Source organism: Mustela lutreola, chromosome 9, assembly GCF_030435805.1.
Source record: "Mustela lutreola isolate mMusLut2 chromosome 9, mMusLut2.pri, whole genome shotgun sequence".
Taxonomy (NCBI): domain Eukaryota; kingdom Metazoa; phylum Chordata; class Mammalia; order Carnivora; family Mustelidae; genus Mustela; species Mustela lutreola.
The window spans coordinates 87785382-87812987 of NC_081298.1; the positions used below are offsets into that span (position 1 = coordinate 87785382).

Below are 27606 nucleotides of genomic sequence, written 5' to 3' on the forward strand. Positions count from 1 at the left end.
TTTGTCTGGGCACAGATGTGCAGCAGCTTGGAAGGGGGGGCGTATTTTCCTGCCACTTGAGTCAACCCAGCTCCACACGGCAGGAGGGCGGGGGCCCTCTGGGAGGGTGGGGGGAACCATGCCCCACCTTTCTAAGCTGGTGTGTTCTTGGGGGTCTGACTCCACCAAGGAGGAGACAAAAGTCCCCCCTTGCTGGGAGACCCCTCAGTCTCTCCTCCTTCCCTTTCTAGCAAGTCACACTCCTCCTCAGCAGCAGGGCAGCATGGCCAGCTGGCACTCAGTCTCTGGACTCAGTCCCTGTTCTTCTGGAGCCTGACCTCTGAAACAGACCCCAGCAAATCTCAAAGAAACCCTGTAAGCTTCCCGAGATAACAGGTCACTGCCAGGAGACAAGCAATGTCAGAGAGGCAGGGAAGGCTCTCGGAGGAGACAGAGCTTACTCGGAGCTCCAAAGGACAGGGGTCTGGTTAGGTACCCAGGGAGAAAGGACTCCAGAAAGAGTCCATGGGGCAGGAGACAGCAGGGTCTGGCCATAAGGAACCACCAAAAGTTATAGATCTGGAGGAACATGGTGGGGTGTAAGGAAAGCTATTCTGTTGTTGAGTGGAGGACAGGTGGGTAGAGGTGGGAGCCAAGGAAACAGGCAGGTGTTGCTGGTACAGAGATGGTTCTGATTCAGTGCCCTATGCCTCCAGTAGAATACCTTTCTTGAACAATCCATGCTACTGTCCAACTACATGGTTGTAGAGATTTTGAACTTGGTCCTTAATACTTAAGGGGAAGACATATTTCTCTGTTGTTCTGTCAGATAAATCGGGCTGCCTGCCCAACAGGATTGCTGGTCGGAAATATGACATCAGCCAAGTTTTGGAGTGGGGTGGGAGGAGGCAACCCCCTCCCCAGAATGGTACAAATATCTAGGTCTCTGAAGACTATTGCTAGGAGGTTTATATGCCAAAGGAAATAAATGGGTAACAAACAAGGAAATAAATAAATGAATGTGATGACCTCACATGCCGATAAATGTTATGAAGAAAATAAAACAAAGCTATGTGCCTGGCTGAGGGTGGGGTAGGGTGGTCAGGGATGGGCCACTCTGAGGAGGTGACATTAGAGCTGAATCTTGGAAGATGAGAAACCACGGAATGTATTAGGTTGATCCCCATGTAATTACGGAGATTTAACCTTTTGGGAGTGGGAGGGTCTACAAAAATACTAATTTATAGGGTTTAAGAAAATACAAGGATAGAGAGGAAAGGCACAGCAAATGCCAAGGTCCTGAGGCAAAACCAAGCTTGGAGTGGTGGTCCAACTTCAGAAAGGTTAATAGAGCCATGGGGCACCAAGCAAGGGGAAGACTTAGGAAGAATGAGGTTGGAGGGGAGGACTGGTCAGGAAAGGAATTGGGAATATTGAGGGAGAAAAAAAAAAAAATTAGAATCTGACCACTCGACCTCCTGATTTGCAAAAAAGCTACAGTGATCAAGACAGCACTGTAAGGGAAGAAGAAACACAGATGAGTGGAAGAGAACACAGTACCTGGAAACAGACCACCCCAATATAGTAACTAATCTTTGATAAAAGAGCAAAGGCAATTCAATGGACAAATGATAGTCCTTTCAACAAAAGATCCTAGAACAACTGAGCATTCACAACACACAAAACGAATCCAAGCACAGACCTTGGATTCTTCGCAAAAATCAACTCAAAACAGATTATAGACTTAAATATAAAATGCAAAACTACGTGAAACTTCTATAAGATAACACTGGGGACAATCTAGGTGACATTGGGTTTGGTGATTACTTTTTAGAGAAAACACCAAAAGTGTGATCAATGAAAGAAAAAATTAGAAAAGATGGACTTCATTAAAATTTAGCATTTCTGCTCTGCAAAAGATACTACTAAGAGAACAAAAGGAAGTCACAGAGGGAAGAACATTTTAGCAAAGCACATATCTGATAAAGAACTAGTATCTCAAATATACAAAGAACTTTTCAACAATAAGAAAAGAAACAACCTAATTAAAAATGGGCAAAAGATCTGAATAAACAAATATAACAGATGACAGATAAGCATACAAAAAGATCATCAACATCATTTGTCATTACCAAACTGCAAATTAAGGGGGTATCACTACACACCTATTAGAATGGCTGAAGCCCAAAAGGCTGACACCACCAAATGCTGATGAGAATGTGAAGCAACAGCGACTCTCCTTTACTGCTGGTGGCACAGCCACTTGGGAAGACCAGTTTGGCAGTTTCTTACAAAGAATACTCTCAGGGAGCCTGGGTGGCTCAGTTGGTTAAGAATCTGCCTTCAGTTCAGGTCATGATCCCAGAGTCCTGGGATCAAGTCCCACATCAGGTTGCCTGCTTAGTGGGGAGCCTGCTTCTCCCTCTTCCTCTGCCTGTCACTCCCACTGCTTGTGCTCTCTTTCTCTCTCTCTCTGCCAAATAAATAAATACAGTCTTAAAAAAAAAAAAAAAAAAAGAAGAAGAAGAAGAAGAAGAAGAAGAATTCCGTCTGAGAAGGCTACATATTATAATGTTCCAATTACACGACATCTGGAATAGGCAAAACTATGGATACAGAAAAAGATTAGGGGTTGCCAGGGGCCCAGTGGGGAAAGAAGGGAGGAACAGGTGAAGGAGGGCAGATTTTAGGGTAGAAAAGCTATTCTGTATGACAGAAAAATAGAAAAGCTATTCTGTATTCTGTATGACACTGTAATTGTGGACACTACATTAGGATTTTGTCAAAATCCATAGAAGTGTACGACACAAGAAGTGAGCCCTAATATAAACTGTGGACTTTAGGTGGTAACAGTAATGCATTAATATTGGCTCGTCAATTTTAACAAATGTAATACTCTAATACAAAATTATAAAATGGGGGAAAATTTAGGGGGGTAAGGAGAGGGGATATATGGGAACTCTGTACTTTTTTTTTTTTTTTTTTTTTTTTTTTGAGAAGGTCAGGGGCAGAGGGAGAGGGGGAGAGAGAGAGAGAGAGTCTCAAGCAGGCTCCATGCCCAGCACGGACCCAGATGCCAGGCTCCATCTCAAGACCTGAGCAGAAATCAAGAGTCAGCCACTAAACTGACTGAGCCACCAAAGCCCCTAGGAACTCTGTACTTTGGTTACAATTTTTCTATAAACGTTAAAGATGCTCTAAAAAAGTAAACTTTATTAATAAAAAGTCTTTAAAAGTAGTTTAAAAAATATTTCTGCTACCCACTTCTCTCTCCTTCAGGGCAGGGTTGGCCCACCCACCTCCCTCAGTGGCAGCAGCAGTGCCATCCCCCCACCCCTGCCCTAGCCAAAGCCCTTCAGGGGAGGAGGGCTGGGGCGAAGTGCATAAAACTTCCCTGGCTGGGAAAGGGAAATTGCCCACCTGGAAACAAGCCCAGCACATATATCATTCTCCCAATCAGTTACCTGCCCAAGGGTGATGGCCCTTGGGCCTGCTCCCTCCAGGCTGGAGCCACTGGGACCCCACCATGCCATCCCTCAGCAGCACAGGTGGTGGGGGTAGGATGGGGGTGGGGGAGACTGGACAAGTGCCTGGTGCCTGGTACCTGAAACTGGTCCCCTGGCCCAAGAGCACAGGGCCACGGAGAGGGAGCAGGTATAGCCCCTTCTCCTCTCTGAAGGATGCCCCAGCTTTGCCCATGAGGGATGAAGGGTGAGGAAGTCAGGTCACCAACGTGGGGAGGCGGGGGGTGGGGGGGAGAGAAAGCACATCCCGAAAGGGTGAGCAGGAGGCCGCCCTGAAACGGGAAGTCAGTGGTAATGACGCCTACCTTACTGTGCTGTAGTGGGGTTAAATGAGATATTTCACGGAAAACGTTTCACCCAGAGCTGACCCAAGAAGAGACTTGAGTACTGACCGACCACAACCGTTTGGTGACTCAACCCCATGCCTGTCCTCAACCCCACACTTGGCACCTCCATGTGTGGTTCATGGACTGCTGTCTCCCAGAAGCCTGTTAGAAACACAGGTGCTCAGCCTGCACTCCAGGCCTGCCCCCAGGTGATCCACGTGTACATTTTGGGGAGCAAAATGATGATTTCTATTTCTAAAGGGTCATTCTGAGGCTCTGCTGAAGACAGAGGATCCAGACGAGGGTGGGGGCAGGAAGACAAGCTAGGAGGCGGAGCCACTGGGCAGCAACTATGTGGAGGGCAGAGCATATACGGGGTGGAGGTGGGGCAAGGAGGGGCTCAAGAAGGACTCTGAGGACTAGGGCCCCATCAGTTAGGGGGTGGTGGCAGCATCTACTGCACTGGGGACACTGGGGGTGAGCCAATAAAGGCTAACTGAATGAAAGAACAAATGAGCCCCGCAGGCTGGCTGGCCTGAGCTGCCCCCAAAGACTTCCTGCTGCTACCGGCCCTCAGACAAGCTCACAGGTTGTTTCTGACTGGTGAGGGATCTGTCCCCTGGTCTGTTATGACCCACGGGGATCAGTCTCATGGGGTGGGACCCCTTCTGGCCTCTGAAGTTCCTCTCTTGTCCATCCTATTCTTCCTTGGAGCCCAGCAGAGGTTGTTGGCAGACCAGGGAGGCAAGCTGCTATGATTTGGGGATTTGAACCTCCTCCTGGCCCCGCATTCCCCCAAGGCAGCTACAGACCATGTCCAAGCCTCACCTGGCAGCATCTCCACAATCACCCACAGGATGGCCTGCAACGTCTGGACAGTAGTGGGCTATGTCCCCACTGCAGAACAGAGTTTTACAGGCACACATAGAACTCTACTCTGAGACCCTCATTACCAGCTATACCACCTTGGACAACTTGCCTAACTTTGGGGGACCTCAGTTTCCCTAGGCGGATTAGCGAGAGTGGGACCAATGAGTCCAGTGTCTAGCAGAAAGAAGTTGCTTTAAAGAAGGTAGTCTCCCCTCCCTTATCACCCTGAACATAGGCTCTCGGCCTGACCCCTAAGCCAGCCCTCACTTGGGGTACCAAGCAGGCTCTTGCCCACATTACGCAGTCTATTTTCAGATCACTTAGAACAGAATGACCCAAGAATCATCCAGTGTCCATTCCCTGCCAGCACCACTGGCTCCTGTCTTCTGCCAGGTAGACCCCGCTCCTCAGAGCCCACCTTACCCAGCACTGACCCCCCACCAGCTCAGCCAGGCCTCCCCTCTGCTTAGAATCTCTCCCCCTGTCTGTAGGCCAACTGCACTCAGTCCAGTCAGAGCTGCTCAGGCCAACCTGGAAAACAAAGCTAAAAAAATCTCTTACTCTAATTGGCCCCACAGCCAGGTGGCCAGGGGCCCCCAGGTAGGAAGCTGGGGACTCAAAGGCAGCACCAAGGCCCTTGATGAGCAGGTGAGCCCCACTCAGAGCTCCCCCTCCTCCTCCCAATCCGACCAGGATCACTCAAGGGTCTACCCAGTTCCCCAGATCCTAGGGCGAAGAGACTGTGCTATCCACAGACTCGGGGGCAGCAAAGCTGGCTTGTAAGTACAAATGTAGGAGACAGACAGACGGAGGCAGACAGACTGGCTGAGACAGAAGGGGCAAGGAGGGAGACCAAGGTGACTGAGAGTCAAGAGATTGAAGGAGGGAGCGAGACCGAGAGAGAGAGAGAGAGAGAGAGAGAGAGTAGGAGAGAGAGAGACGGAGACAGAAAGACTAAGATCCAGTCCTTGGGCAGGTGACAGCAGGAGCTTGGCACCAGCAAGGCTTTGGGGCAGCATCTGGGGTGGCGGGGTGGGGGTGCTGGGCTTGGGATTTGTCTCTAAACTCGAACAGTTCAGCAAGTGGCTCACTCTGTTTTAAGTTGATGTTTGGGATGGCACTGGGGGTCCCAATCAGGTCTGACAAGCTGAACTGAGGTAGACCACTGGCTGTCCCCTTCTCTGCTTCTGCCCCCCTCAGCTCTGGGGAATGTGTGAGTTTGGGGAAAGAGGAGGGAGGCTTTCAGAGGAAAGGATGTCTGGAAGCTGTTAATGACTTCAATTACCCCTGAGTCTGCTCCAAGACAAGGGGTGACTTTGAGCTCCCTGCCTTGCTGTGGATCACTATTCTTTCATAACTAAGTTTCTGGCCAGTTTCTTTGAAATGCCTGGGGGTAATAAAGGTTGGAGTCCAGAGTTTGACACAGCATCCCTCCCCCTCCACACATACACTGCACCTGGCAGCCTTGGGTGCCTCTGGGTACCTCAGTTTCCTCAGGTCTGCTCAGCCTCCCCCATTGCCACCCCCATCAGAATCGTCATGAAAATCACACAGAGTGACTGAACGACGGGACCAAGCTGCACACAAGTGTCGGGCTGATTATTACCGTAGCTGGAACCTGTCCAGACCCCAGGACGCGGTCTCCACGACAAGCGTACGGATTACACTGCCTTCCAACAACACTATTTCAAAAGCCCTCAGCCACCTGGCCCTGTTTTCAGGCACTCGGCTGGGAGAAAAGTGACTGAAACTCCTTTCCTAGAGGCAGCCTGACTCTGTACTTTAACCCACAGCACCAGTGACACACACGTCCAGCGAGGGTCCCAACCTGAGAAGACAAGCAAAGCCAGCCATGGGCTGGGTGTGTTTGTGCTGGGGCGACAGCCCTGTTGGGAGACATTTCCCTTGCACCCCACCCCTCCCCCTTCCCTCACCACCCTCCGGAGCCTTTGCTCCTGCAGCCATCGCTTGTCACTGCTGAACAATAGGCCCTGCTAGCAGCTGGTAGCTCGGCCTTGTTGGGGTGGGGTGGGGGGGCGTGGAGACTGCCGTAGGCTGTGGGGCTGGGGCAGCCGGCCTCCGAGGGGCTTCCCAGCTCCAGGGACAATGCTGGCGTGTGTGCCTCCCCGGTCATGTACATACCGTGCCCTCTTCCTTGATGCCCCAAAGGCTGGCACTGGTGCCCTCAGAACAGTGGGCTCCTCCCACCCAGTGTTTCTGTAAAATCCCCCAGGCCTGGCCCCAGCACCCAGTGATGCTGCTGGAGCCCCCAGGCTTCTAACTTGCAGCCAGGGAGAACCATGGTCCCCAGAGTATACGTAGGCCTGCCCCCTTTCATTGCCACTGAGCCAACTGAGTCTCTGAAATGGGGAGTGCCTGGTCCAGGGTCACACAGAGCCAGGATGAGAAAGGGTAGGGGGATTCAGCCCTGGAGAGCAGCCCTAACTCCTGGTTCCCTGCCCCTCATGGGGCCATCTTCCTCTTGTCCCTCCAGGGGATGCCTCAGTGTGCCAGTGGGATACCCACCCCAGCGAAGAAGAGGAGAGCTGAAGGGCTTGTTGGAGGTCAGGCAAGTGAAAGAGGTAAAGCTCAGATTGGGATGAGATCTCCTGACTCCTTCCCCCCTGCCCAGGCTCCAGGCCTCGGCCTGTCCCCACATCCCCCATGACACCAGATGGGCCCCAGAGAGGCTGCCGAATGGGGTTATGGAGATGAATCACAATCCCAGCTCTGCCGCTTACTGGCTGTGTGAGCTCTGGGAAGTTTCTTAACCTCTCGAGGCCTGGCCTCCTTCCTCTGCAAAGCTGAGGAGGTAGGATAAACCGCCAAGGGCTGGGGCAGCGACCATGAGGTCACACATGCCGGTACTCATGGGTGTCTGGCACACGCGAGTGCTCAGTAAGTGGTAACCCTGGAGACCGTGATGGAGATTCAATCAAAGCTTCCTTTCCAAGCGGAGCAAGAGGAAAAAGGCAACAGGCACTCTGAGCCCCCAGACTGCCACACAAGCTGGGAGCACAGTCCTCGGTAAACAAACAGCTGACCACCATGACGACAAGTACGGTGTTGGGAAATGGTGGTGTCCCCACAAAACACGCCTTCAGCATTAAGACGCCCCAGCTTTGCTTTATGGCTCGACCTGAAACACTAAAACACCACAGCGAGCAGAGACGCGGGTATGAGCCTTGCCCACGGTTGTGTTAAAGCTGCAGCTGCCATTTCTGGACTTCTTTTCTTTAAGGTCCCAGAACTAAGTGCTTTACACATATGGACTCACCGAATCCCCACCATTGTGTGAAATAAGCCCGGCTGTCACCCTCGTCTTACCTGTGAGGAAGCTGCGGCACGGAGAGATTCGGGAGCTTGTGGAGCCGGGATTCAAGCTCAGGCGGTCCGGCTGCAGAGCCAAACTCCGAACCCGGATACCGTGAACTGTGGCTTGCATCAGACAGTCATTACTTTCTCGCTGCGTGTGTCGGCTTTCATCTCTGTAAAATGGGGCCTTTTCAGGGCGAGCGTTGTGTCTCCGCCTCCTCCGCCATCTTTAGCTCTAGAAGATGGCCGCTCTCGTGAGACAACGCGGACCGCTCTGTCTCCTCTGGCCCTTGCAGCCCCTCCTCCAGCACCCGGAGATGCCTGTCCCTAACGCCTACTGTATTCAGTTCACAAGTGCCTTTGGGCACAGGGGCCGGGCCCTGCGGCACTTTGGGGCCCCAGCTAGGATCAGACACCAACTGAGGCTTTATGTGGTTTGCAAACATCAGGGTCTGGCAGATTTTTTCTGAGAAGGGCCAGATATTTTAGATCTTGGGAGACTTAGGGTCTCGGTGCCATTGCAGTAGGACAGCTGCACAGATTACCGAATGTGGCTGTATTCCAACGAAACTCTACTTAAACAAATAGGCAGTCCACAGGATTTGGCCCAAGGGCCATAGTTTGCAGACCTCTGGCAAAGGTGAACATCAGGAGGTCACAGAGCAGAAGGGAGTGGAGGAAACAAAGGGTGCACAGCTCACCTAAGACCTGGCAGAACTTGCTGAGAGCATTTCCAGGCGTTTCCAGAGCCCTCTAGCAGAGGAAGATGTCAGTTCTGACTGGGGGGGATGGGTAGAGAAAGCTCATGCTAGGCACTTGAACTTGGCCTTGGAGTGATGGGTAAATTTCTACAAGCAGAGGGAGGGGCGTGAGCAAGGATATGTGTGCTGGGAATGGGGCATCCAGAGGGTTGGGATAGGAGCTGGCTAGGGACCCAGACAAGGAAGGCTGAGCTCTGGGCTTCTCCCATATGGTAAAGAGAACTATAGCCCTTTTTCCTTCTTTTAATTCAACAGATATTTCGGGTGCATACTTTGTGGTAGGCACGGCTGGGGGCACGAGGAAAGACAATATTCCAATTTTGCATCTTCATTGCATTGTGAACATTTTCGAAAAGATTTAGGAGCTGTGACTTTATCTTGCCCTCACAAGCACAGAGTGAATAATTTCCCAAAGTTCTATCTCTAATTAATAGCAGCTGCTCATATTCCGGAGACAAACCTCTCTACTGAGCAGCAGATTCTTATTTCTAGCTGCCTAATGAGTATCTTCCACCGCAATGTCTGGAAAGAGCTCCTCCTGCCTGTTCTCCTCCCCTAGATTAGTTTGCTACAGCTGCTGTAACAACGTACCACAAACTGAGTGGCTTAAACAGAAATGTGTGGTTCTGGAGGCTGGAAGTCAGAGATCCAGGTGTCAGCAGAGTTGGTTTCTGTTGAGGGCTGGGGGAGGTGGGGAGGGGCAGACCTGCTACCCTAGCTTCTCTGGGTTGGCTGTCAGTCCTTGGTGTTTGTTGGCCTAGAGGCATATCACCCTGTTCTCTGCCCTCATCTTTACCTGGTGTACTCCCTGGGTGCTTGTGCGTCAACATCTCCGCGTCTTATAAGGCCATTAGTCATATTGCATTAGGGCTCCCCCTAATAACCTCATTTTGATTTGATTATCTCTGTGAAGACCCTATTTGTGGATTAAGGTCACGTTCTGAGGTACTGGGGGTTAGGACGTCAACATCTATTTTGGAGCACAGAATTCAACCCCTAACCTCTCCCTAACACCAACCCCCAAATATCCCACTGGTGGTTGAATGGAACCCTCATTTTACAGGACCTTCACATGTAGCTCCATTCCCTCGCCAGCTGGTATGATGGGCCAGAAATGCCTGGACCACTGGCACTCTGTCAACTCTAGCATCAAGGATGTTAAAGAAACCGCTGTGGCATTGACAGTAGATAGGAAGCAGTTGCAGGAGGGAAGAGGGCCGGTGTTGGGGAAGCTGTGGCAGGGATGGAAAGGAGGCAGCCAGGGAGCGTGGACATTGGGGAACAGAGTGTGGGACAAGAGGGAGGACCAAAGGAGAAGGATCCGCCCTGAGGGGAAGCATGGTGAGTGTGGGGTGGCCGAGCTTGGCAGATAAACTTAACTCCAGAGCTTGAGAGAGAGGCAGGAGCGGCAAACAGGTCTTCGTTGTCCTGAGTGGATTGGATCCCACCAGGAAAGAGAGAGCTGGGGAAGATAAGTGAGCACCAGGAGATCGAGAAGGGTCCAAGAGGCACGGGAGAGAACCAGGAGGGAAATGTGCTCCTGAGGCCAAGACAGGGTGAGAAGGTCTGCACCAACCCCAGTACAGGCTGAGGGTGGGCCGTTCCTTCACACCAGCGAACTGTGACAATTGGAGCTGGTTGTGCTCCAGTCAGAAGCAAACTGCAAACACGCCTCGCTCATCTTTTAACTGTTTATTGTATAATATAAAACTACAAAAGTAAGACTGCTCATTTCCATGTACATTTAATCTGTCCAATTTGTTTAGATTACAGCCCAAACCTACATGTGAATACAGCTATCTGGGTTCCGATGTAACGTCTGTAATATTGCATAGAAAAGGCACAGCTCTCAGGTCTGTGGGGGGAAAGGTTATACCTCCTTTTTGACAAAAGCCTTCCTCAAAAACCGTGCACCAAACATCTCACTATGTACATATTTTCCAAAATCTTGTATTTGTTTGCTTGTCTGGACTGTATTTCTCTTCCAAACTTGTTATCCCCAAAACACGTCTGCAATTTTTGTTGGCTTTGTCTGCCACAGCATTTGATCCTGGCTAATTTTCAAGAACCATCAGACTCATTCTTAGAAGCACTGAGGACAACTGTACACAAGCAGGACACACACAGTTCGCTGCCTTCGGCAGTGACAGGAAGTTAACCATTCACGGCCAGAACTGGTTAAATATGCTCTTTTCAATATTTTCAGAAAAGGTATAAAGGTCCAATTTGTAACAGCAAGGTTTTGAAATTAAGACAATTAATATAGAGGGTACAACTGCTGCACAAAGTAGAGTTTTGTTGTCTATTTTTTTACATCTGTCATTTAAGAAGGCTGCCCTGTGGTATTCATAATTCATTGTTTACCACAAAGGTGGTTAATAAATTTAAGCTTTAAAAACGATCTGTAAGATGATACTTTGGCTCTTTGGAGCTTATTTATTTAATAAATTTTCCTTGATTGACCTCAGGGCAGTTAGGATTCTCCACGGGGATATGGCAATAAAAAGCTCAATTGATAAAGACACTCGAGGTATAGCGGAGGTTCTGGCTAGTTCTCACCCTTTGGTGTGAACGAGGGTGTCAGTGTGGCTGCCCCTTCTGTCATCAAGAGAAAGTGTTACTAAAAAAAGTTTAAAAATATCAACCCTTTGATGCTTGATTTTCTTAAAAATTTGGAGGTATTGAAACATTCCTCATCCATACCCTTTGCATATTTCAAATAGACCTACATTAGAGAAGAGGCGAAAACTGGATGTGGACCGTGCATACGAGAGAAGATCCAGGGGCCTGGTCAGACCCCCTTGGAACACAAACTGACATTCCTACAAGAGAATACATTCCTACCATACATTCTTGCACATGGTATGATCCAGATGTTGTTAGAGCTCCACAGTCAAATAAATATATTTACACAGAAAAAAAAAAAGGAATAAATAACTTATGAAAAAAATCACTTCAAATTCAAAGCTCTTATGATTCTGCTCTCATCTTGTCATTTCATTGCACATCACTGTCAATTTTCCTCTCCCAGCCCCACCCAGCATGTCTTTCTCAGAAAGGCACCTCCAACTGCCAGGCTGAGTCCGGATGCCACGCAATGTCCTTTAGGAAGGGGAAAGGCACGATAGCCAGGTGGCATCTGGAAGCACTCCCACACTCAACCTGGGGCTTGGAGATCACACCCAGGCCCGCGTTCTTCCCTGTTGGGACCTCACTTTGTGAAAATAAGACAGCAGTCACTTGGACACTTGGATGTTTTTGCTCTTTGAAAAATGGGCCCCTAATTTCCCACATCTTCCTCAACAGACCTGGAATAGCAAGCATTTATGGTGAGGGTCCAGCATTAAAAAGCATTTATTTGCCTGCTGTTGTTGGGGGTTTTTTGTTTTGATTTGGAAGCCCAGCCTTACAAATACGAGAGAGTCAGAGAACCATGTTTGGGCAACACTTTGTTACGCTTATTTGAACTGTTGCCCAACATATGGGATTTGTTTAAACACACGATTTGCTAATCCAACCAAAGTACAGTTGTTCTAAGTTACTGTAAATCAGTTTTTAACAATGGCAAATCAACTGCCTTACCCTGGTATTGTTCAGAATAATCAACACTATTGTGTCTGTACACGTATGTATGTGCATGCGGCATGTGGGGAGTTCGCCAGGGCCTCCGGTTATCAGAAGTGCGGCGCCTGGGCTGCCTTGTTCTCCACAGGAAGAGGAAGCTCTTAAAATGGACAGGCACAGTGACACCGGAAGCATCTACAACAGGCCTCACCTCAGCTAGATGGTCCCTGGTCCTGTCAAAGGAAATGCCCCATCTGCGTCCAGGTGGAGGCTGCTTGTAGGAGAACAAGTGCAATTTGATCTCTCACTGCTCTACTGAGGGGCCGATTAGCCTTTGAAAACACATTCAAGTGGGGAAAAATGTAAATTCGAATATAGAAGAATTCAATCATACCATACACAAATCTTTTGCTTAAATGAGCAGTTCCTTCATCACAAATGTATTTGCTCTGCCATGTGCATTATAAAAATAAAACTATCTATGGCTTGTTTAAAGTGCCATTTTATAAAGCTGTCTTTTTTAATTGTCCAGAAAGACTCAATTTTATCCATGGCAAGAAGTGAGCAGAATTGGTGACTGGATATTGACAAATGACCAACAACAAAGACAACAACAATAACACAAATCCCATAATTTAAAAATTCTTAAATAAATATAAAAGTTATTCCTAAAGAAGCCATCTGCATTTCAACAATATAGGTTGTAACCAGCTAAAGTACCATTGGAAGAAAGAAAAAAAAACTGAAACGAAAAGGCCATCAACAATTTCGGCAACAAGCATGATACATTGCAAATGTTTTTTTTTTTTTTAAATTAAATATACACCACTAGGAATAAGAAGCTCCTTCTCAAGTGTCCTGGGGGTGGGGCGTGGGGGTGGGGTGGAGGGGAAGCAGGGGGAAGGAAGAGGAACATGCATAGAGAGTCCTGTCTGTGTATTTGGGTAAAACAGCCTTGTAAAGTGTAGTTAAAGCAGTTGAATCAAGAAAGCAACAAGACTGGAAGCTGTGACATAATGGTACCAACTCCAGGTTCAAGAGCCAACGGATGTTACAAGACAGCACCCAGGCTGGGCCGGGGTGAGCTATGCTCACTGTGGTGATCACGAAGATGCCATTTTCAGCACTTAGCAACAGAGGGAACAAAAGCTCTAGGGAAGGGAAGCTGGAAAAGACAACTGAGCAACACAGTGGATGCCTTCTGGGGTAGTTTCTTCCTTGTGAGCTCTAAGCATTGCAAACAGGGTTTAGTTCCACAAAGAGGTCAGTTACTTTTCAGAAAATTTTGTTCTCATGTAAAATTTCAGGTCATCGTAAAAATTATGCCAAAAGGGAAAGATCTGGGTTTCTGTTTAAAAAAAATAAGAACAATTAAAAGCACAAACTTGGCATAAATACAGTGAGTATTCGATATCAAGAGAGGGAGCTAAAGAGAACCATCACTTCAAACCTCCCCCCACCCCAGCTCCATGGGCCATCTCCCGCCAACTGCTTAATGCAAGTTTGATGAGCAGACGTGGCTCTGGCTTTGGAAGTCACAGTGCTGGCGGGTGTTCGTGCCAGGGGGTCGGTGCCTGTGAAATTTGGGTGTGATATCGCCTGGCCCTTTCTTAAAGCAGTGTGTGTGTGTGTGTGTGTGTGTGTGTGTGTTTGCATTTGGGGACATCGACTGCGGGTTAATCTGATCCAATTTTCTCTTTGCACCAAACACATATAAAACATTACAACTCTATAAAAGTACAAGTGCAACTTGTACATCTGAAGTTTGCAGGAACTATGTGAGCAAATCCTATCAAAATAGCTATCTCATATGTATAAACAGCATTTGTTTTTAGAAAAACAATATCATAAACTGCAGAATCTGTACAAAAATATAAAATAAATTTGGGCAGCAGTTTCTAAACAGCCATGTAAATGCAACACTTAGGAGGAGTAGTTAATGCCTCTAAAAAGGCTGAATTGCCAAGTCAACCTATACAGGGCGAAAATGCCAGAAAAGGTACTGAGATTATCTAAATAATATATATATATATATATATATATATATATATATATTCTCTTTTTACCTCTTGCAATAAAACTTATAGAAAAAATAGACAAATATGCACATGCAATGTACAGCTTTTCCAACTTATTCCTTGTGCTTCACTTGAACTGTTTATTTTTGTCATTCAGCATAGCAACATTGTCTTCCAATGTAGTCTTTCCTATTCCAGGGCAGTAGGTCTCTGAGAACCACTCAAAAAAGCATATTAAAAGTGGTCATACGTGGATGAAGGCACTCCAACTCTGCTCAAAGCAAAAACTAGTGTGATCCTTGTGTAAAACGATCTTTTTCTCTGAAAAAGGCAAGCAAGGGTGCATGCACAGTGCGGAGAGCTGGGGGGTGCGGGGACACTCGCAGGGTCTGGGCGGCGCAGGCACCGGTCTGGGGCTCTTAGGAGCCGACCAGCACCTCCATGATGTGGTCCAGCTCCGTGAGGTCCATTTTGAAAGGCTGACTCGGGGCCACCGGCTGGCTGCTGTACGGGGCCAGAGTCTTGAGGAGATCGTCGGCCGACACCGGGGCCATCTTGGAGGCTGTCCCTGCCGCGGACGTGCAGGGGTCGAAGTCATACATGGACGTGTCGATGTCTGCAAACAGGATGTCGTCCAAGGTCAAGTCTGTCAGAAAGCCCGTGGACGTCGTGATTTCAAAGTTCCCGGGCAGAGAGTCCATCAGCTTGGGGTCGTCGGGCCTCGGGACGCTCGGCGCACCAGAGCCCCCTCGGGAGGTGTCGGGCGCAGCCGCGGCGGCCCCTGGGGAGGTAGATGTGGGACAGAGCTCCTCGATCTCGTCCAGGGCGGAGGAGAAGCTGTCCTTCTCCGGCGGGGGCGCTGGAGCCGGGAGTCTGGCGGGAGCCGCGGGCGGCGCGGCCGGGGAAGTGCAAAACGGGGCATCGTCGTCGTCCTCGAGCAGCGAGGCAGGCGTGAGGCAGGCCTCCAGGGGCGTAGTGCTTCCGAGGTCGCTGGCCAGCGCGGGCGGAGGCGGCGTGGGGGCGCTGAGCACGGCCGGCGCCTCCCGGTAGCTGGCGCTCAGCGAGTCGGGCGGGGGCGAGGCAGCGGCGGCCAACACCGGCCTCAGGCTGCCTTCCTGTTTGAGCTCCTCCTGGATCCGCCGCAACATGTTGTTGATCAGAACGGTCTTTTGCAAGCTGGGCTCGGTGAGGGGCCTGTGGTTATAGAGTTTCATAAGGGAAATGTTGAAGATAGTCTGGCGCTGTAAGGTGTAAGACACCTTGGATGGACCATCGGAGGGAGACACGATTTTGCCTTCCAGCCCATCTTCATGCTCATCAAACTTCCGTTTTTCTCCTTTACCCAACATATATCTGCAAAGGGGAAAGGAAGGAAGTGGAATTAATCACATGAAAACGAATTTCTCCCCTAAAAAAAAAAAAAAGGCGCTGACTCGGCGGTCAGGAGTTGGGACTTGAGTTCCTTACCCAAGGTTGGTTAGAAGAGATGAATTAATTGGGGGAAATCTTTTGGAATGTGAGAGCATTGGGAAATCTACCTTTGTATGCTGGTGGAGCAATTTTTATCACTAGGTAGTCTGGTGAATGTATTTCTTGAGAAATGTGTACGACACAGGCAAGTTAAACGTTACCATGGAAACCATGATTTTGACTTGCTCCACTCCTGCGCTTGCGTTGGCTTGCCTAACATTACCATGCAGGTTCCATTTCCCTCCCCCAAACAGATTTATTTTTAACGCCCAAGAAAACACTAGCAATGCTATGACCTAACAGATAAAGGTGTCAAAGATTATAGCTTGAACACATCTTGAATGATTAAAAGAACCTAGGTGGAGAAGTGGGGAGAAGGGCATGGACAATTTTCGTAGAACCCTGTGTGCTTTCAAAATGCCTTTTCCTTCCTCATTATGCACAGAGCTTTTCTGCCTGTTTGGTGACATGTGGTGAAGCTCTTGGCCTGTGTCAAATGACCACAGTGATGGAGCTGCCACCGCTTTTCAGCCTAGAATAAAGTGGAGGAATGTGGCTTTCCCAGCCCGAGTGCCAATGGTTCAATTTGACTACATACAGTTACCTCTGAACGCACTGGACAAATTCAAAAGTAATTTGTTCTGATTATAAGCACTGCTGTTTGAGTACGGGAGACATTTCATAACAAATACCTACTGTGATTCCAGAGATACATACTATTTCAAAAAAAACCACCACCTCCTATCTCAGACCTTGAGTATGTACGAATGGCTTGAATTTTAACTCCTGCCCCACTTCACGTGCTGCTCCCAACCTAGGCCGCCTCCTTGCCTGCTCTTGCCTCAGTGAAGACCCCCTCAAGGGGCTGCACCTTCTGGAGAGTGGTCCTTCCTTTCAGAACTTCCACCATCAAGACCACTGGCCTTCGCCTCATAGACCTCACCTGCTAACCATTAATCACGGAAGTTGTTCTTCTGCCATCCAGACCAGGAGACATGGTTCTCATTACTTCAGGCCTGTGATTCCTACCCACACCCCCAACCTCTGCAGCACTTACCCACAGAGGAGTATTAATCCTACCCTCAGTGCCACTCACTCATAGATCTCTTCATATACAAGCAGTTTGTACTTATCCGACTTTTCTTCTAAAAGCGACTTGCCTTTACTGAATTGCTTCAGCTGATTCACGTGCAGCCTCGCTGAATCCTTTATATTTTACTCATTCTGCATCTATGCTATCCTGGGCACTCTGCCAGAAAAAGGGTAGTCGGCAGATGAATAAAGCCTGGTCTTCAAGGGGGTGAAAATCATCTCCTACACCTCATTCTCATTTTTTGAGTTGAGTCTCATCATAAAGGAATAAGGCTAACCATAATAAAACTCACAGATCTTCCTTGAGACAATTTGTTGAGGAAGACCTCGCTGCCCACCCCCACTGCCTCCCAAGCAGACAAACATGCGGGTGGTCACGGGGCACACGAGTTCCACCTGCAGTGACTGCCTCCTCACGCCTCAGTCCCTGGGAGAGAACAGCCACAACCCAGCAATGTCAGTCAGCTTGAGGATTTGTTAATGTTCATAAAGAATCTAAGTTACTTGTATGGAATGCTCTCCCTCATGGAAACATTAAGAAAATGGATGTCAATCACAAGGACCAAAGACCAGTCCCATAATCTTCTATGAGGCAAGGAAGATACAGTGGTAATAACTCTTGTATCTACTACTTCACATGACAAAACATTTCCTATTGTTTAGTGCTAGAAAGTCTCATTTGTGTATATACTTTGCATAGAACATTTCCCACCTAAAGTATCTGCACTCATTTTAACTTGAGTGTGAATCAGAGAGGAGGTGATTTCATTTCACATTACAAAACACTTTCTCCTTTATGCCTTAGAAGTGTTACTGGACGACTGTGTTTTCAAACAGTTATACAGTTTGTTATCTGCCTAAAATTTAAGCATTTAAATATTCATTTCTAGGAAAACTTCAGTTTTGCCAAAGAGCTCACCAAGTGCATTTAATTCTCATTATAAAGCTGGTAGATGGTCTGTGTTATAGGTTATAATGTAATAGTACCCAATACATGGAAATCTGTGTGAGACGACACAAATGCAGAGAAATATACTCCCAAACAGTGTTGCTCAAAGCGTGGTCTGCAGAAGGTGCCAATCTGTGAATTGTTACTGGCCCATGAGGAGTTAAACAGAGATACTATATTATTTAGAAATGTTTAACAGCATATTTACAGAGTAACTATATGTCTATAAGTCTAATTTCTAAAATGAGGCTTCTGTTTTTGTCTTTGTACTTAAATTTCATTTCTCTATTAAGTATTTTTATATTTTACATAAGTATTCATCTATGAAAGAAAAAACAAACAAGACGGTTCTTCATCACAAAAAGTTTGAGAAGCACTGTCCTTAAATGTAAACCAAAATCAAATACCAAACAACTAAAAACAAATTAGTAAGCTCAATAGCACTTGGAATTTTTACTGGTTTTCTGGAGGAGAGGGAATAGCTAAAACAGTGTAGGCTTTTCTTTGTCTTCTAGTCATCAATATAGGATTGTCTTTTAAATACTGGTTGCCAGAATAAACAATAGGGCTTTCTCAATAACTTTCTCAATAAGGATTACTTCTCTAGAAATTATCAATAAATTGATAAAACTCGAATATTTACCAAGCATGCAGTACTAGGCATTTAGCAGAATTCCCATAGCTGAAGGAGATCGGTGGTGATGTTTTCAAAGAGATTGCAATGTGAGAAGCACTTAATTTCCAATTAGAATGATCCAGCTGGTCATAGCTGTGTGATAATCCTAATGATTTAGGAACAGCCTGATAAGATGTTGTAATGCTGGAAAAGGAAGGAGGAGGACCCTTGTAAGCAAAATCTGAGGGCAGGACAGACAAATCAAAGCTTGGATGCTTTTCAAAAGTGTAAATAAGAGCCCACGACAGAGTGTCTCCAAGCAGGTTAGCCTTCCTTTCACTATGGCATTTTATGAGGCCAGGCTGGCTCCACACACCCATCGAGACTGCAAAACGCACACAATACTGATTTGTAATCCTGATTCTATTGAGATTTTTAAAGAAAGGAATAACATGCAACATGATAAAATCCAGTCCACTTTTTTGCTTAGAGGCTTTTGATTTAAAATTTTTTTTAAAGATTAAAGTTTTTCCAGAGTTTGAGTAAAACATTGAGTCAAGTGTTGCCACTGACCACATTCAGAAGAGGCCTCCAACTCCTCGGGGTGGGAGGTTTTGAGAACTCTCTCTCTCTCTCAGGGCGGGTGTTAATGCCCACCTCCTGGAGCAGGGCACGGTTCAGAGAAGGAAAGACCAGCCACTCAAGAACCTGAGGGCAAATGGTGTCCCTCGGCCTGGAGCTGGGCTAGCCAAATCCAGGGTCAGCAGCTCCTCAGAAGCCTCTTTCTCAGGCAAACTAAGAAAATAACAATAGCTCTTTAAAGCCCGAGATTGGAGAAGCATGTGACCTTTGAAAAGGCCTCCTGGCTGGGGCTCATTAAGTGCTTCAAGGTTAACACTGGAGGAGAGGCTGTTCTGCTGTTCCTGACTCCCAGACCCTAGCTGTGCAGCCAGCACTGACACCAACACCGACACCTGGACAACGGACCCGAAGTTCACCGAAAGGAGGAGCTTGTGACAAGTGTTGCTTCTAGGCCACCCAGAGACCTGACACCAGTCTTTGTCTCCTCTCTTGGCTTGGGATGACTTTAGCCCAAACCACAGGTTGTCTACCCCTTTTTTCAGTAAAAAATCCAAAAAGGACCCTGAATTTCAGGGCTGGTAAGAGACAAGCCCCTCCTCCACAATGGAGGAAGGAGGGGGTTGCTTCCTCCCCTTTCTGCCCCTCCAAAAAGGAGCCTGAAGCCAACCACAAACACTTCTCTTGGATATTTGGTGGCTTTTAATATAAGGTTCATGATAAAACACCCTTCTTTCCAATAAACCTGTTAGGAAACAAATGCCTAGCATGCTGATTTTCTTAACATAAATTTTAGCAAGTATTTACTACGGCAAACTGAGCTTTGAAGATAAAGAGCAACCCATGGGTAGCAATATAATGAAAACTTCTCTTCCAGAGTTTTCTAGTAAGCTTAACACTGATACAACTCTATATACCAAACCCAGCTTTCAATTGCACAACTTTCATCAGAAAGGACCTTGCCCTCAAAGGCTACAATCTGCGTGGGCAAATGATCAAAAGTCACAAAGGGTCACTAAAACATTCCTCGGAAGAAAAAGGAGCAGAAACATAGGAGCCTATTATTACCTCACTATGGCGGAGTTTGCACTTCCAGATTCTTTTCTTCTCCTTTTTTTAGATTTATTTATTTGAGAGGAGAGAGCATGAGCAGGGGTAGGGGTTGGTGCAGACAGGCAAGGAGAGAGAATCTTCAAGCAGACTCCCTGCTGAGCCTGGAGCTGGATGTGGGGCTAATCTCAGGACCCTGAGATCATGACCTGAGCTGAAATCAAGAGTTGGCGGCTTACCCAACTGAGCCACCTAGTCGCCCCTGCATTTCCAGATTCTGAGTGACTGCCCAGAGCAAGGCATGTGAGAGGTTATTATGGGCTGGGGTGATGAGGAGAAACTTTTGGAGATAGGATTTGAGATTTAAATTTAAGGCGGGATTGTCTCTTAAGGCCTGTTTCCTAATCCTGACAGTAAGCACCATGAGGGCAGACTCTGTCTCATTCATTTCTGTATCCTCAGGACAGGGCAGTCTCGGACACACAGAAGACGCCCCATAACCCCCCACCCTGACTAAATGAATGATGAATGGAAAGAATGAGTAAAGAGTCTGAGGGACAGCCCGGGAACTGAACGACATAGAGATGTGTGTGTCTTTGTCCCTGACTGTGAACAGTGCATGGGCGGGAGGGTCTGAGAAAGAGGAGAACTGAACAGACCTCAGAGGAGGCAGCCGTACAGGATGGGCCGTCGGTAAGTCAAAGCGGTGAGATAGAGGCACATCCGGTGGGCAGGGAAGCCTCAGCTCAGAAGGCTGTCTCACAAATGCCTGTCACACTCCTCAAATTTGGGCAAGTATTACACTCACCTTGAGGTGAGTAACACAGAATGCTGCCCCCCTGCCCCCAAGATTCTCATTCAACAGGTCAAATGTGGGACCCAAGAAGGCATTTCCAGGTCTCCAGGTAATGGTGGTCTGGGGACCCTATTTCGTGAACCACAACTTCCTCTTTTCCCCCTCCAACCTCTTCATATTTAAGCCTGTGGATATTTTTACCCAATTAATCTTGAGTCCAAAGGTCTTCCCTATTTGTGTCTAAGCAAGTAAGGGAAAAAAGAGAAATGAACAGAGTTTTTGCAAAGGCAACTGGCAAATGGCATTTAAAAAAATAAAACAAACCCAACTCTTTGCAGAATTAAGGTGTCTTTGGCTCAATTTAATGGTAAAGTCCAGCTTCTCAGCCTGATACACCAGATCTCACTAGCTCAGTGGGACCCAAATTCTTCTTGCTGTGATCTTAGAGTGCAAGGTAGTGAAGCCTCAAGCACAGCATCCAAAAAGGAACTGAAATAGTACCTACATGTTACCTATGTGTTACCCATATATTAAAAGGCTAACATTTCATAGCTTTTATATTGTTAAGGCATTAAGGGAAAAATGCAAACTTAAAAAAAAAATCAAAAGTTCTCTTTAACTTGGTGTTTTTCAACTTTTTAAAAGCTATGTTTTAAATTTAAAAAAAAAAAACCCTCTCCTTTGATGCTATTTGAACTGTCAAAAATAAGTGTTACATTTAAATTAAGATTATTAAATCTGCTTTCGCTAAATACTACTTCCGTCATTCTCCCCCCAACAACCCATTGCTTAAACCTGCAGGCTTCTCCACAGCCCTCTGGGGCCTCCCACAGACAGGTCCACAGATGGCAGTGCTGCTGACCCAGCATCACCACTGCATCCTGTGGTGGTCTGAATGGGAAGCCTCCTCAGCCCACCATAAGGGCTGACTTTCTCGCTTTCTATGTATAGGTCAAAAAAGGATGTAAATCATTACTTCAAAACACCTCAAGGCCCAACTGGTTCATACCTTGTGTACATTTTCAAGAGCCTGTTCCAATTTCCTTTTGTACTAGTAAATAAAAACTAGAAATCCGGGATGCCTGGGTGGCTCAGTTGGTTAAGCAGCTGCCTTTGGCTCAGGTCATGATCCCAGGGTCCTGGGATTGAGTCCCACATCGGGCTCCTTGCTCGGCAAGGAGCCTGCTTCTCCCTCTGCCTCTGCCTGCCTCTCTGTCTGCCTGTGCTCACTCGTTCTCTCTCCCTCTGTCTCTGACAAATAAATAAATAAAATCTTTAAAAAAAACAAAAAAAAAAACACCTAGAAATCCACTGTTTTCCCTTCTCGGAACTGTAGCAGGCTTCACAATTAAGTGACATGTTGTTTTAAAAGTCAGTTAACGAGGCAGAGGTAAGCCATGGTATCTGCAGTCAGGGAAGGGTGGCTACGAGGTGGGCACGGCTGGAGCTGGTCACCAGCCTGGATACTTAGGGTCTATGTACATATCTGTAATAATACTGTACTTTAGTAAAAATGCTTTAAAAACACTAGTTAATAGCTCTTCAAAAAAAGGCTCCCCGTTCAAAGGGGAGCTTTGAGAAGCCACATCCCTAATCTTTTCATCTGCATCCTCCAGAGTGACCTCCAATGTAACCGATTGCTGAAGGGCACAGAAGTACCCATGCTAACACTAAAAATCATAAAAATGAGATATTTACAGTGATACCAACAATTCAGAACAATGGTTTGTCCTCAAGGATCAAGCTTATTTGAAGAAAAAAGAAGCTAAGAGAAAATGTGTGACAAGTGTCTTCGAAAAGGCTAGCAGGGGCTATTTCCCCATTTGACATCCTGTGCTGCCAAAACCCACCGCCCTTTAAGTGGAAAAACACTTTCAGTTTCTTTAGGGGGGAGTGGTAGAAAGAAGGAGTGTCTCTGGCACAATTATTGTGTGTGTGACAGACTTCCAAGACCCAAAGAGAGGCCAGCCAGAGAACTGGCTCTGAGACAACTTCTGAGACACGGAATATTCTCATTTCTCTTCTCCGCACCCCATATATACTTGCCTTAAGATGCATTCTGGATCCTGTATTTTGAGGTGGTTCAAACAGAGAGCTTCTGTGCATGAGAGGACACCTCCCAAGAGCCACAGGGCACAACTCTGAGAAATGGTTCTTCCACTGTCTGTCAGATTGTCACACAGCAACTCCCAGGCAGGAAGGAAAAGCCTGATCCAACTTTAATGGGAGGAAGCCACATTTGCTTAGACAACTTTCTATGCTGTTAAAATGTTACACCTTAAAAAACACACAGGACTCAGAACTCTGATAATGTCTACCCTTCTAACACCCTCCCTCCTACAAGTAACAACAAAACACACCGGGAGAACAAAAAGGCCACCCTGAAAAGGACATGGTAGGTGAGGGGAGAGGGGGCAGGATCATAGAAACAGCAAACAGAAACAAGCCCGGTCCTTCAAGGGCTCACTATCTACGGCTGTGCCCTGTGCCTCACTGCTCCTCGCAGAGGGGCCAGAAACCCGAGTGCAGGGATGGGTGGTGACATGGGGGGTGGGGGGGAGAACAGGAGGGTGTACAAAGGGGTGGGGGCTATGGAATCAGCCCTCCCAAAGGCTGCCTTCAGACCCCAAAGCGACTGCCTCTGGCCTCAGGGAATGGCGGAAACAGGGACAAAATTCCAACGGGGAGAAAGCCTCTCTGCTTATTTACAGACAGGGTAAGGACTCCCAGAAGACACTTGGAGGGGGGGAATGTTAGTAACAGAACCCCTAAAGCTGCGTGCCTCGGGAAAGGTTATTTTTTTTAAACAGCAAAATAAAACAAACAAACAAACAAACAAACAAAACCCAAGCAAAGCTCATCCAGGATGAAGTCCCTGCAGTAACATCCATGCTAATTGGTAAGTAAGACAAAGCCTTCCTTAACAAATCAGCAATGTAATTATGAAGCCAGTCACTAGATGAAGCCAGTTAGGCGCACTCGGGCGCTAGTCTGCAGCTGTAACCCGACACCACTGTTGGCGGCAGTGCCTCCTCCTGGCTCTGCCCGCTGCGCGGGGGGGCTTGGGGCCGTGGGGCACCGGCTGCTCACCGCTGGTCACACACCGCATTGCCACGGAGACCCAGGGAACAATCCTCCCTGTCTTCCAGAGAGCGCCCCAAAGCCTAGAGATAAAACCGAAATCCCGCCAGGAAGTCCACCTCTCACTCAACCAAAAATATAAATAAAGAAAAACAAAAACTTTCACTGTTTGGGAATGTCTTCTAAAGTCCACGTTTCAAGAAACTCTAACTCTCCCCTCTCAGGATTTTCACCTCTATGCTTCCATTAAATTGAAGACCCTTTCAGACACTGTTGGTTTGTCAAATACCGTCTTTTCTCTTGGAAAAAGGAAAGGAAAATGTAAACGCGGACAACTAACTGCATTTAGTTGGCAAACCAGACTTAAATTCTGGGAGAGAATGTTTCGGGTGAATATTTCTTTGGACTATACCATGGCCTTGTTAATAAACAGCTGGAAAGAAAAAGGGGCTTTTTAGAATGTAACTGTTAAGTAGTATAAAATGTTTCTAACATCCTGTCTTACTGGATCCTCTACCAGCTCGGAATTTTAGATTTTAAGTCTAAGTCTTAAGAAGCTTGGGAGGGGGGGGGATGTCGGTGGTGAGAGACCAGTCCCCTTCTTACAAAGACAATGGAAATTCTAACAATTATTTTATTTTACCTAAGGATTCTGGCTAAAAGCACCACACCCTTAAAGGAAAAGATTGAGCAGAAATATACAGATTCTGAACGTAAGTTAACAAAATCACAATCAATACATGATGCCTGGATTTACGTTTAAATCCTCTAGGAAAAAACCTAGCCCTGTAGATAAAACAAAACTGACACAATGTTGACAATTACTGAAACTGGATAATAAGTATGAGGGGATACATTACACTGTTCTTTTACTTTTAAGTGTTTGGAATTTTCCATAATAAAAAGTTAAAAACACACACATATGTTTAAAATGCTACGAATTCAAAAAATCATATAAGCACAATGAATTATTTACACCCTCAGCGAGAACTATTCTATTAATTTGATAGGTTAGTTTACACAGAAGAAAGCTAATATTAACGCTCCATGTAAACAAGCATGCCCAGTACAAGTCAACTCCTTTCAAACTCTGAAAGACAGCACATCACATCCAGCCACAAGGGGGAGCAGAAGAGCAATAAGGCACCCCTGAAGTCTGATTATTACTGCAATTCTACCTATTCATCTCTCAAAGTATACAGACTTCCGAGATTCTTCCCAAATTCCAGTCTACACAGAACAGTGCTAAGCAAGCCAAGGGCTTTGCCAAGACCAAAGTGAATTATGTTATGCTATGGTGCAGGCTCTAAAAATACTGTACGTAGAAAAGTTTGCTGCCTGTATATAGGTGACACTGATGTTTCCAAAACCATGGTTAAAGCCCCTGGAGGGTTCCTGAAGTGAGAACATACAACAACAACGACAAACATACAAACCCAAGTCATAAGGTGAGGACCTGGAAAAGCCAACAGTTCAACATTGCCAGCAAGGGTCCTAAAGTAGACTCCCAACCACACAGTGAGTTAGTTTCAATGTTAGCATTAAGAATTTTACCAGTATTGAAAAGCCTTCAATAATCCTTCTGCCTCTTAAGAACAAGAAACTACTTCTACACTGAACAGCTATGGCTTCAGGCAGTTATTTGGGAAAACTTCATAAAGGATACTAGGGAGGAGCCATTTAATTGTAAAATGTAACAAAGTTAACCTTAGATAATGAAACCAGTTACTGTGTAACTACTTGCTGAAACTTTTTCTATTCAAATTATAAATTGAGGTTCCATGTTGAGGTTCTATATACTAATGTCCATAAGCAATTAACTGTTAACACCAATCTTTCCATTTGAAACTCTGTAAATATAAACATATTATTTATGATAATTTATAATCATTTAAATTATGACGCTAATTCATACTAACTTGGTGTCAGGAACATCTTTAACATGCTGAATCCAAAGACTTAAAATCAATTACAGAAAAACATTCTTAGATTTTAATTTCTTTCTTTCCCTTCAGAGAATGTGCCTGTAAAGGATAGCCAGCCTTGCTTGCCCCACCCCCATTCCCGTGCATAATGAAAATATTTTTTTCTCCTGTATTTATAATTGCTTGGATGGGACTCTGGTTTCAACCCTCCTGTAGCATCTTTTCCCCAAAGATACCTTGTTTTTCCCCTCACATTAGAGACCAGTAATAAACAATGGCAGGGGGAATAAAAGGCTTAGGGCAGAAACCCAATGCTTTGCCAAAAGTAAGTGACAGTTCTTTGTATTTTTTTCAAAGAGGATCATCAGATCTATAAAACAGTCACACTAAAACAGGCAAATGTAATTTGTTAGAATGAATATGTATAAAATTAAATAAACTTTAATTAAACAAACGGTTGCCTTTCAGGTATTCTTAGCCAACTACCTGCCACTGAATGAAACTAGGAAACTAAGTATGTATACTACATCAGGAAGCATTTTTATAGAAGTGTTTCTTAAAGGCAATGAGTAGTTTTTCATCTTTGAGTCGAATGCAGAACGCTTTAATACTGTGAAAAGTCATTTTAAAGAAGACGTGTTATAAAATAACAAACATTTCATCTTAACTTCTACATGCAGTCTAGTTATTATTTTATTTTAATTTACTTAATGAGTAAAACCGAACATTGTACTGTATGGTCTAAATCTGGATTCCTTAAAAGAAATTTCTACATGACATACATGAGAGGATAAAAACTGAAGGTACAAGATAACAGAAATAGACTTAAGAGACACATAAACGGGAGGAAACTATTCAACTGTGTGCATCGCAGTCCATCCATACTCAGAATCAACATCTTTATTTTAGTTACTCCTAAGAATTAGGTAGGCTAGTGATAAAGTTTTACAAAGACAATTTAAACTTCGTATCATATACTTGAATAACTCACAAAGTAGAAAAAAGAAAATGAGGAAACACACTAAACTTGAGAGCAGTGAATAATACTTTGTAAAATATGCCAGCCATTCATATTTAAAAATAATTACTTTGGGGCTACTTTGAGATAAAATGTATTTCTTTCTGAGAACCTCTGCATATTGACAATTAGTGACCCATGGAACACAAAGTCACTTAGTCAAAGACAATAAAAATAGAGTACCTCACTGAATGTGATAAATATTTATTTTCTAAGGAACCAACCTCTCAACATTTCAAAGCTCTTCGATAATCCCTAAGGAGAGCCTGCCTCCAGCCTACCACATTTGCTACCCCTAACATTCCATTCGCCCTGCCTATCTTCAGGAGTCTCAGAAGCAAGAAGGCAGGTGCCACCTGAAGAATCCACACTTTGACTTTGTAAGTCAGCTACCATTAGACCACTAAAAATCATCATCAGATGAAATCTATCTTATTTTCCATTTCTGGGTGTGGTAAAAAATATTTTTTAAAAAAACAGCCTGTTTTAGACAAACCATAAGTGACTCTTAATCTCACAAAACAAACTGAGGGTTGCTGGGGGGAGGGGGTTTGGGAGAAGGGGGTGGGATTATGGACATTGGGGAGGGTATGTGCTTTGGTGAGTGCTGTGAAGTGTGTAAACCTGGTGATTCACAGACCTGTACCCCTGGGGATAAAAATATATGTTTATA

General features: G+C 46.1%; 1 protein-coding gene across 3 annotated transcripts in view; it reads right to left on the reverse strand.

Moving 5' to 3' along the window:
* Nucleotides 1-10452: 10452 nt before the first annotated feature.
* Nucleotides 10453-27606, reverse strand: part of SERTAD2 (SERTA domain containing 2) — a 119151-nt gene continuing 101997 nt past the window's right edge. For 2 of the 3 annotated variants that reach the window (XM_059187829.1, XM_059187828.1), the window contains exon 2: nt 10453-15710. In XM_059187829.1, the coding sequence (XP_059043812.1) occupies nt 14777-15706 (930 nt within the window). In that variant the 5' untranslated portion in view covers nt 15707-15710 and the 3' untranslated portion in view covers nt 10453-14776. Of the gene's footprint in view, nt 15711-18511; nt 18673-27606 lie in introns of those variants that run through there. The other variant, XM_059187830.1, reaches the window with a different exon arrangement.